The following is a 12,024-nucleotide window of genomic DNA, read 5'->3' as shown; positions in this document are numbered from 1 at the left end:
GTCTCTTTTTGTATTGTAGGAGGGGAGGTCTATCATTTCCCTTACCCATGGTATATGCTGTCTGTACCTTTTCTGTATCGTACTGTTTCTCTCTAAATTTTAAACTTCGTTCTTGTCCTTGTGTCTCATAATCGCTGACTCGGGAGCAGTTCCTCCTGAGTATTTTGAATTGTCCTACTGGGATACTGTTCAACCAGTTTGGGTGGTGGCAGCTGGAGGTTAGCATGAAGCTATGGACGTCCACTGGTTTGTTGAACGTGTTAGTATGTATTTCGTTATCTGTGATGAATATGTAAATATGTCATTAGTACTACAGTGTTCGTTTCTTGACCTCATTGTCCCGGACTTCTGATCATTGTGATCTATGCACTTATGTTCCTTCTAAAAGCACTGTTCAGAAATCTGCACTTTATCTTCTCCCCCCAATGTATGGTGGCAGCACTGATATTCTGTGGGATACGCCTGATTCCTCTACTGGTTACTGTTGGCATAGTCCTTGCTAAAAAGTCTCTTGTTCTCATGATAGAGTCACTGAATCCAGACCAGAATTGGTGATTTTCTTCTATTTTTTTATATATATAAAGTTTTTTTTGAAAAATAAAAATTTCTTGTTTAATTAATAGTTGTTAATGCAAATGTCATTTTGTGTGACAAATGTTTATAAGAATCAGAGGGTCAGAGAGACGTTATGGAGCCAATGTATCATTTGATATTTGCTACTAATTCCCCCAAAACAACCGGACCTCCCAAATGTAAGTAGAAGAGACTGCAGCAGATATCTCCCATACCTTCATACATGGACATTTCCAGGCAAGGGTCAGGTAAGTTGTTTTTTTTCAAATACAACAACCCTAATTTACTTACAAGTAAAAAACATTTGAACAGACATAAATTATTTAAAACCAACAAATAAAACTATTTCTTTACACAGAGAGACCCCCCCCCCCGTAATATCATCCCACTATTCAAATTATTTGTCAAAATCGAACACAGCCAAAATCACACCGGAAATCTTTTGATTTCAAACTACTTTAATTCATATCTTTAATTCACTTATTTTTGTCTATCTATATTTTAAACTTAAAAATACTTCACTCAGCAGTTGCTGGTGGTGGCAAAATGCACATGCGCAGCGGCCGCGTGGACACACATTGCGGTCACATGCCTGAGGGGCGAAAGCGAGTGGGCCGGGACCATTCTCCGGTGGGCTGTGTGATGTCACATCTGCGTTCATCTCTGATTAACCCCCTATAAGCTTCCAGAGTGCACCTCATATCTCATCTTTTCCAAGTTACTACAAATGATATGAGATCGGTAGCAGCACTACTTTCAGGATTATTACACAGAACACACATAAAGGCAGCCCCTGATACTGCACTGTGGTCATCCACCCTGTCTTCCCCCTCTACTGCCACCGCCCTGTCCCCCTACTACTGCCATCCGCCCGTCTCCCTCTACTGCCACCGCCCCGTCTCCCCCCACTACTGCCATCCGCCCGTCTCCCTCTACTGCCACCCACCCCGTCTCCCCCCACTACTGCCACCGCCCGTCTCCTTCCACTACTGCCACCGCCCCGTCTCCTTCCACTACTGCCACCCGCCCCGTCTCCTTCCACTACTGCCACCACCGTCTCCCCCCACTACTGCCACTCACCCTGTCTTCCCCCACTACTGCCATCTGCCCTGTCTCCCCTCACTACTGCCACCCACCCTGTCTCTCCCCCACTACTGCCACCCACCTTGTCTCCACCCTACTGCCATCCACCCCATCTGCCTCCATTACTGCCACCCGCCCCGGCACCCTCCATTACTGCCACTGCCCTGTCTCCCCCCCACTATTGCCACTTGCTCTATCTCCCTCCATTATTGCCACCCGCCCTGCCTCCCCTCCACTGCAACCCACCATCTCTCCCCTACTACTGCCACCGCCCTGACTCTCCCCACTGACACCCACCTGTCATCCGACATCCAATCACTAGTTGGGGATTTATGGTACTACTAACAGTCCTTCATCAACAGGTGGAAGTAACCAGGGCGGTAAGGAGGCAGAAGCTGCTTCTGGTACATGGACCCTGGTCATGTAGGGCTGGGAGAGTCAGTAAGATTATGTAACAGATCACCATCTTACAGGCAGCCGGTGAAGGGAGCAGAGAATGGGTGTTATGTGGCAGGAACGGGCTGGTTAGGTAACAGCCTGGCTGCTGCATTTTGTACAAGCTACAAGCGGTGCAATTCTTTTGCTGGGAGACCCAGGTAGAGGACATTGCAGTAGTCTTTGCGTGATGATACAAGTGCATGTAAGACTGTAGGTAGATCTTCTGAGGGAAATAAGTGCTGGAGTCTGGCTATGTTCCTCAAATGAGGATCTGATTGTGGCTGATACCTGATGTCTCCGTGTCACTCCACCATCCAGGACACCAAGATTCCGCACATGATCAGCATTTTGTAACTCTGAACCCACAAGCGTATGTCTGGTTGGTAACAAAGCTGAGCTGTAGTCCTGTCCCTTGTTGGTGAGCTTCTATCATATGAATCTGTTTCGCCAGGACTGAGTCACAGCCAACTGGCATCACCCATACCTGGAGCTCAGCTAGACAACCATTTAGGATTGGTACTGGGTTCTCAGTACCCGGAGCAAAAGACAGGTCATCTGTATAGCAGTGGCAGATGAGGACATGACATCTGATTATTATACCCAGTGATAGCATGTACATTGCAAAAAGCATAGGAGATAGGATAAGAACCTTTAAGAACAATGCATAGCAATAAGTAGTATACTGCAGAAGACTAAAATGGTTCCTCACCTCAGTGATGTTTATTGCGTGTAACAAGAGCGGATTTATTTCTCAGAACATGGAAATGGCTTCTCACCTGTGTGACTTCGCTGATGTGTAACAAGTTGTGATTTTTGTGTAAAACATTTTCCACACTCAGAGCAAGAAAATGGTTTCTCACCTGTGTGACTTCTGTGGTGTAAAACAAGAGCTGAATTGTGTGCAAAACATTTCTCACACTCAGAACATGGAAATGCTTTCTCACCTGTGTGACTTCTCTGATGTTTAACAAGAACTGATTTGTGTGCAAAACATTTCTCACACTCAGAACATGGAAATGGCCTCTGACCTGTATGACTTCGCTGATGTGTAACAAGTTGTGATTTCTGTGTAAAACATTTCCCACATTCAGTGCAAGAAAATGGCTTCTCACCTGTGTGACTTCTCTGATGTATAACAAGATCTGATTTGCATATAAAACATTTCCCACACTCAGAACATGGAAATGGCCTCTCACCTGTATGCCTTCTCTGATGTGTAACAAGTTTTGATTTCCGGATAAAACATTTCCCGCACTCAGAGCAAGAAAATGGCTTCTCACCTGTGTGACTTCTGTGATGTATAACAAGGTCTGATTTGCATGCAAAACATTTCCCACACTCAGAACATGGAAATGGCCTCTCACCTGTATGCCTTCTCTGATGTGTAACAAGTTGGGATTTCCGGATAAAACATTTCCTGCACTCAGAGCAAGAAAATGGCTTCTCACCTGTGTGACTTATGTTATGTCTAATAAGATCTGATTTGTGTGCAAAACATTTCCCACACTTAGAACATGGAAATGACTTCTCACCTGTGTGACTTCGCTGATGTGTAACTAGTTGTGATTTCCAGGTAAAATATTTTCCACACTCAGAACATGGAAATGGCCTCTCACCTGTGTGACTTCGCTGATGTGCAACAAGTTGTGATTTCCGGATAAAACATTTCCCGCACTCAGAGCAAGAAAATGGCTTCTCACCTGTGTGACTTCTGTTATGTCTAATAAGATCAGATTTGTGTGCAAAACATTTACCACACTCAGAACATGGAAATGACTTCTCACCTGTGTGACTTCGCTGATGTGTAACAAGTTGTGATTTCCAGGTAAAATATTTCCCACACTCAGAGCATGGAAATGGCCTCTCACCTGCCTTACCTGTCTGATGGGTAATAAGCTTTGTGTTCTGTGTAAAACATTTGGCATCTATAGAACAGGGAAACACTGTATCTACTGTCAGAGCTGGAACAGATGCACCAATATCAGAGTGATCAGGAGAACATTTCCCAGGATCAGAGGGACCAGCTGATAGAGCTGGATGTATAATTGGGGTAATGGGGTTATCTCCTGGAGAATCCTGTCTACTGTCATTATCTTTTATGTCACAATCCGGGGATAACATTAGATGTCCTTCTGAGATATTCCTGCTTGTGTGTCCATCTGCTGGAAATAAAACACATTATGGAAATGTGACATTTTCTGTAACAATATTAATCTTGTAAACAATAGGAGAAGACGACTCTCTGGGGCACTTAATTGTAAATGTGTGTGTATAATAAAACATAACTTTTACTGAAGGCTTTATAATATTGTGTCTCAGACTATCATTGTGTCCACCCTCCTGAGAACACTAACAATAACAAATGTAATATTATAATAAGACTTAGATATATCTCTATCTTGTACTGGTAACTAACCATGAAGTATAAATGGAAATGTAGTCACTCGCCAAGTCCTATGTCAGCACCAATGTAAAACAATGGATGGGGAACATATCGTATGAATTGGAGATTCTAGATGAACAATAATATCAGTCATATGAGCTGATGGATCAGAGAAATGTCTCCTAACGTTACTCCTGGAAGCATTGGTAAGGCAGTATTCCTTTATGTGTGTGCTCATACGCTGGTAAGCCTGTACATGTGTTACTCACCCTTATATAAGGTATATTGCTACAGCAGAGTAGGTGTGGCACAAGGTACTTTACATGCAATACACCAGATAATACACTGCAATCATCATCTGCTAGGTTATAATCCACTCTTACACACCCATCATCAGTGTCTTACCTCTATTCTCTCAATAGTAATAAGGATGATGTGTGTACGGTAAGTATGATATAGAGAATTACATATCAGGATCTATACAGCTGCTGCCATACTTCTGCTTCTCATACATGTGCTACTGGCAGCAGTGAACATCTGAGTGAGAGTGCAGGGAAGACAGCAGAGTCTGATGAGAAAGAGATTGGATCTGCCTTTGTAGGAATGTACCACACCTGTCACCCCTGTTAGTATATAAAATAAATAAAAGGGGCGTGGCCTGAGTCCATCCAGGCGTACTTTCTGGAGTTCTCCTCACTAAGTGGCTTCTTATCTACCTGATAGCTCTCAGCCGCTGCTGGGACCAAGACCCAATCTATTAAGTCCTTCACTCCTCCTGCCCTAAAGCCGCACACTCTGCTCACTCCGGGCACTGTTCACTGCTGCAGCCTAGCGCCGCCGCTGAAGCCACATGCTAAATTTTGGAGCTAAGTGCGCCCAGTCTTTCCCACATGCTCTGGCCACCTGACTTGGAGTCGCTTTTGACTCAGGTGGGAGCGCTTGCTCTCCCGCTCACTACTGCTGGGGCCAGAACGGGCTGCCCACAGTCACCGGAGCCTGGGAGTGATATTGGGAAGTGACATGGCTGCTATTTTGGATCCTGGTGCCCGGCCATCGCATGCTTTGCCTTCAATAAGGTGTAAAATTGTTATAAGCTGCTAAATAATTGTCCTGACGGCTAGACCGGGGTTACTACACTAAACTGAAGCATTTGCCTGGAGGTGAAACTACCTTCTATTTATATGGTACCACTATAATCTACTTCCTCTCAGTCTACATGCAGATCCCAGTATCAAGTATCGTCTGAGCACAGCTCATTACACTCTGATTACGACCTCACAGTATATTATTTTGTGGATTTATCCACTGAATATATTTTGCCATTTGTGTCTCTCTGTGCTGAGTACTTTACATCTGTGATCACGCTGACATCTAGTGGAATTTATTGGTCATTACTGTGTTATTTGAGTTGCATTACATCATGTTTACTTGAAATTTTGGCTCGGATACCCCCGTCACCCCGACTTCATTTTGAACCGAGTCATCTTGATGTAACCTCCTGACAGCGTACTACTGCTCCTTTTATTTATAGATTGTTTGTATTTTCCTATCTCTGAGAGGTCAGTCTCTTTGTAGTCAGCTTACCATGCCTCCAAAAAAGGTTAAAAGGTACATCAGCCCCACCTGTCTATCTCTTTGGTACCTCAAATTCAGGTGGTCCTTCAGAGACCGCTACAACATCATCTGCTTCTACTTGTCAGATGCACAGCCCAGCTGTAATGGCTGAAGACGTCTTAAGACACTCTAGATAGTTCTGTTACTCTACGCTCTATACATTCTATGGTATCTACATTTAAGGACTGAAATAACCTCAGAACTTAACTCTAATATTCAAGCTTTGAGGTCCGATATCAGTGAGATTGGCACTCGTACAGACTAAGATGAAAGAGATTGTTGCGTCTCACAAAGATCTGATTTCAGCACATGACACCCTTCAGGAAGACATGGGGGTAAATCTACTAAGATGGGAGTTCTATTTAAGATGTGATGTTGCCATAGCAACCAATCAGATTCCAAGTATTATGTTCTAGAAGGTGCTAGATAAATGAGAACTAGATTCTGATTGGTTGCTATGGGCAACATCCCATCTTAAATAGAACTCCCATCTTAGTAAATTTATCCCATGGTCTCTATTCGTGATAAAATCACTGATTTAGAAGACAGGTCTCGGAGAAATAATATCAGAATAATGGCGTTCCAGAATCTCTTATAAATGCTGAGCTTTAGGATTATGCCACGGTTCTCTTTTTAGAAACTTCCACCGAAGGCTTCTGCCGTGGACCTTCTTATTGATCGGTTCCATAGACTCCCAAAGTCCAAACAGGCCCCAATCCAAGCTCTGAGGGACACTCTGCCCAGGGTCCACTTTTTTTCATATTAAAGAACACATTCTACAGGCTGCTTTGTATTCCTCATCCACAGCTGAGTGCCTGGATAATCTGCAGATATTTCCAGATATTTCTCCTGTGACGCTGGCCAAAAGGCGGCGGTGGTAGCCACTCAGGAATCACATATTCCATTGCACTTTCCCCCTCAGTTTACCAATAACTACCCAACATGCTCTATCTCCTGTGGTGTAGACATCCTTTCCCATAGATCCTGCCCCTTTCACCTGGGCAGCAAGTGGGTGGATTGCAATGGTAGATTTTAGATTCTAGTTGGGAAAATTAATTATAAATATGTCACCCTCACTTCTCTCTATGCCCCTAATGCCAGACAGCCCCGATTACTTAGAGAGAGAAGGCCGTCATCCAAGTGCCAGGGGACAGGTAATCAGCAGGGAATGTGCAGGATTCTGAATGAGGGGGGAGAGCAGGAGTATAATAGGGGTTGATGGCTCCTGATGTATAAGATACACCAGAGAGTCTGGGGAGGAGACTGGTCAGATCTCTGGGCTGGTAACACACAGTGACATGATGTGAGGAGGAGAGCAGGTGTATGATAGGGGCTGATGGCTCCTGATGTATGAGATACACCATAGAGTGTGGGGAGGAGACTGGTCAGATCTCTGGGCTGGTAACACACAGGGACATGATGTGAGGAGACCAGGAGTATAATAGGGGCTGATGGCTCCTGATGTATGAGATATACCAGAGAGTGTGGGGAGACTGGTCAGAGCTCTGGGCTGGTGACACACAGTGACATGATGTGAGGAGGAGTAGGAGTATAATATGGGCTGAAGGCTCCTGATGTATGAGATACACCAGAGAGTGTTGGGAGGAGACTGGTCAGATATCTGGGCTGGTAACACACAGTGACATGATGTGAGGGGAGAGCAGGAGTATAATAGGGGTGATGGCTCCTGATGTATGAGATACACCAGAGAGTGTGGGTAGGAGACTGGTCAGATATCTGGGCTGGTAACACACAGTGACATGATGTGAGGGGAGAGCAGGAGTATAATAGGGGTGATGGCTCTTGACTCCCTCACTGGGAAAATATATATTCCTCATTAGTTTGTACCGACAGAGGAGGGTGTAGGATAAGAGATTGCTGTAGTGACTGAGCAAGGAGAAACTGTGACTCTTTTCTGTAATTAGTGTTTATTACTCACCTGTGCTGATATCTGTAGGGATGTCCTCCTTCTTAGACTGCTGATCACCCCTCACATACGTCTCTTCTTCTCCCTCTATATCTTCTGCCTTTATATCAGTCACATACGTCTCTTCTTCTCCCTCTATATCTTCTGCCTTTATATCAGTCACATACGTCTCTTCTTCTCCCTCTATATCTTCTGCCTTTATATCAGTCACATACGTCTCTCCTTCTCCCTCTATATCTTCTGCCTTTATATCAGTCACATACGTCTCTTCTTCTCCCTCTATATTTTCTGCCTTTATATCAGTCACATACGTCTCTTCTTCTCCCTCTATATCTTCTGCCTTTATATCAGTCACATACGTCTCTTCTTCTCCCTCTAAATCTTCTGCCTTTATATCCGTCACATACGTCTCTTTTTCTTCCTCTGTATCTTCTATCTTAATGTCAGTGAGACATTCATCCTAAATAGCCCACAAAACAATATACATTAATAATAGTATATTAATAGTATAATAGTGTATAAGACACACACAGCTGCTCTACACATTATATAGTGACAGTCACTTTGGTATATGGGCGAGACCCTAAATCCCACCTACCTGATCCTCCTGTGGGATCCTGTGATTCTCCTCTGTACAATCCTGGGAATACAGAGGACGGAGACATCTCTCTGGGGTATCTCTGTTACTGGGTCCATCTGTAGGAGACACACAGTGACTGAGTACAGTGTATATATGTGATTATCAGATGATGTGTGTATATAGGGGGTCCCCATACCTGCTCTCCCCTGTACAATACATGACAGTCTCCTCTTACCCAGTGATGTGAGGGGCCGGTGATTCTCCATCATCACGTCCTTGTACAGACCCCTGTGTTCCTCTATATACTCCCCCTCCTGCATGGAGACATAGACAGTGACATCCTGACACCTTATAGGAACCTGACACACACAGTGATACAGTCATCACCCAGACACATCCCCTGGTGTTACTGTATAATGTCCCATTCCCGGCAGTCACCTCTCCAGTCATCACCCATACACACCCCCTGGTGTTACTGTATAATGTCCCATTCCCAGCAGTCACCTCTCCAGCCATCACCCATACACATCCCCTGGTGTTACTGTATAATTCCCCATTCCCAGCAGTCACATCTTCAGTCATCACCCAGACACATCCCCTGGTGTTACTGTATAATGTCCAATTACCAGCAGTCACCTCTCCAGTCATCACCCAGACACGTCCCCTGGTGTTACTGTATAATGTCCCATTCCCAGCAGTCACCTCTCCAGTCATCACCCAGACACGTCCCCTGGTGTTACTGTATAATGTTCCATTCCCAGCAGTCACCTCTCCAGTCATCACCCAGACACGTCCCCTGGTGTTACTATATAATGTCCCATTCCCAGAAGTCAACTATCCAGTCAGCAGCTGAATGGTCTTGTTGCTGAGTTCCAGGATCTTCTGGTCACTGTGTCTCTCATGTACCAGTGAGTGAGGTGGAGGCACCGTGATGGTTCTCTGGGACCTGCTCAATCCTCCTGATACACAAGGATGGCTGCTGGTTGTCTCACGCTCACCAGATGTCTTCTTCACACCTCTTTGAAATGGAGACGACATAAATATCACTGTAAATACGCCCACATCCCCTCACCTCCAGTGAAGTCCCTGTATTATTACTATAGATAATAGGATTTTGGTACTTACCAGATAAATACCTTTCTTTGAATCCACTAGGGGGCACTGGAGTACTCTTGGGATATGGACGGTGCGATAGCAGGGATAGGCACATTTAAAATTTTTAATGTTTAACCCTCCTTCCCCCTCCATATTCCCAAAATGCCTTAGTGTTTTTTGCCTAGCCAAATAGGAGCGACAGAGAGGATGAACAACGGAGAATTACATATAACATTATAACATAACGGACAACTAGAAGTTGATACGACAATAGATAACAATCACTTTAACATTTCAAGTCGGTGAAAATGTGAACTATTGAACTTACTACCAGACAGGTGAAACTGCTCTGGGTGGGTGTGCAGTGCCCCCTGTGGATGCAAAGAAAATAATTTATCTGGCAAGTACCAAAATCCTGTTTTCTTTTTCATCCACTAGGGGTCACTGGAGTACTCTTGGGACGTACCAAAGTTTCCCCCTTGGGCGGGAGAACTGTTTAGTACCTGTAACAGTAGACGGCCAAAGCTAGAAGCTGATGCCGCAGAATTCTCAAACTTGTAAAAACGCACAAATGTGTGCACTGATGACCATGTAGCCGTACAGCAAGGTTGCGTCATAGAAGCTCCACGACCTGCTGCCCATGACATTCCCACAGAACACATGGAATGTGCTGAAACAGATGCAGGTGGTGTTAGACTAGCATGAAAGTGCACCTGACGAATGGTCAAATTAATCTATCTGGCCAAGAACTGATTGGAAGCTGGACAACCTATCTTGACTGTATCATAGAGAACAAACAAAGTATCCGTTTTATGTACTGTTGATGTTCGGGCTACATAAACGCGGAGTGCGCGTACCACATCCAAAGTAGCTGGAGTACCTGAATCTTCTGAAAAACAGAGACTACGATTGGTTGCTTGATGTGAAAGAAGATACTACCTGTGGTAGAAAAGCGGGATTTGTCCAAAGTTCCGCTCTGTCAGTATGAAGTACCAGATATGGTGTCTTGCATGACAAGGAACCTAATTGTGCAACACGCCTTGCCGAAGCTAAGGCTAGGAGAAAATAGGAATTTAATTACCTAGCGGTAAATCCTTTTCTCATAGTCCATAGAGGATGCTGGGGTCCACATTAGTACCATGGGGTATAGACGGGTCCACTAGGAGCCATTGGCACTTTAAGAGTTTAACAGTGTGGGCTGGCTCCTCCCTCTATGCCCCTTCTACCAGACTCAGTCTAGAAACTGTGCCCGAGGAGACAGACAACTTCGAGAGAAGGATGTTACACAGATAGTGGCGAGATTCACACCAGCTCACACATACAAGGCAAACAAGCCTGAAAACTCAGTAACAGCTAAAACATTACTGAAATCAGTAAAGAAACAAAGTACTTACCTAAGAACAAAGCAGTACTGAACCAAAGAACCACTGCAGGATAACAAAGCGCTGGGCGGGTGCCCAGCATCCTCTACGGACTACGAGAAAATAATTTACTGGTAGGTAATTAAAATCCTATTTTCTCTTACATCCTAGAGGATGCTGGGGTCTACATTAGAACCATGGGGATGTACCAAAGCTCCCAGAATGGGAGGGAGAACGTGCAGGCTCCTGCAGAACTGCTTGACCAAACTTGAGGTCCTCAGAGGCCAAAGTATCGAACTTGTAGAACTTGGCAAACGTGTTCGACCCAGACCAAGTAACTGCTCAGCAAAGCTGCAAAGCCGAGACACCCCGGGCAGCCGGTCAGAAAGTACCCACCCTACGAGTAGAGTGGGCTTTAACAGATTTTGGGCACGGCAAGCCTGCCATAGAATAAGCATGCTGGATAGTGAACCTGATACAGCGAGAAATTGTCTACTTAGAAGCAGGACACCCAATTTTCTTGGGATCATGCAGGACAAACACATAGTTCCGATTTTCTGTGATGAGCAGTCCTCGTCACATAGATCTTCAAAGCCCTCACAACATACAAGGACTTTGAAGCAATTTAGGAGTTAGTAGCCACTGGCACCACAATAGGTTGGTTGATATGAAAAGCCGACACAACCTTGGGAAGGAACTGTTGACGCGTCCTGAGTTCCGCCCTATCTTCATGGAAGACCAAATAGGGGCTTTTACAGGACAAAGCCCCCAATTCCGACACACGTTGTGCAGGAGCCAAGGCCAACAACGTGACAGCCTTCCACGTGAGAAACTTGACCTCAACCTCCTGTAAAGGCTCAAATCAATCCGACTGCAGGAAATGCAACACCACGTCAAGATTCCAGTGTGCCGTCAGCGCCACAAAGGGAGGCTGGATGTGCAGAACCCCTTTAAAAAAAGGTCTGAAGCT

General features: G+C 44.9%; 1 protein-coding gene across 1 annotated transcript in view; it reads right to left on the bottom strand.

Annotated features, from left to right (window-relative positions):
- Window positions 1–8,700, bottom strand: part of LOC134983363 (uncharacterized) — a 163,209-nt gene extending 154,509 nt beyond the window's left edge. Inside the window, exons 1-4 of the mRNA XM_063949067.1 lie at window positions 8,617–8,700; window positions 8,031–8,478; window positions 2,841–4,256; window positions 68–279 (exon numbers count right to left, since the gene is read on the bottom strand). Of these exons, the coding sequence (XP_063805137.1) occupies window positions 68–279; window positions 2,841–4,215 (1,587 nt within the window). The 5' untranslated portion in view covers window positions 4,216–4,256; window positions 8,031–8,478; window positions 8,617–8,700. The remainder of the gene's footprint in view (window positions 1–67; window positions 280–2,840; window positions 4,257–8,030; window positions 8,479–8,616) is intronic.
- Between the last annotated feature and the right edge of the window lie 3,324 nt (window positions 8,701–12,024).

The sequence above is a fragment of the Pseudophryne corroboree genome (genome assembly GCF_028390025.1).
Source record: "Pseudophryne corroboree isolate aPseCor3 chromosome 3 unlocalized genomic scaffold, aPseCor3.hap2 SUPER_3_unloc_13, whole genome shotgun sequence".
NCBI lineage: Eukaryota > Metazoa > Chordata > Amphibia > Anura > Myobatrachidae > Pseudophryne > Pseudophryne corroboree.
The sequence above is the reverse complement of the archived record's forward strand: the minus strand, read 5'-3'. Positions and strand labels throughout refer to the sequence as shown.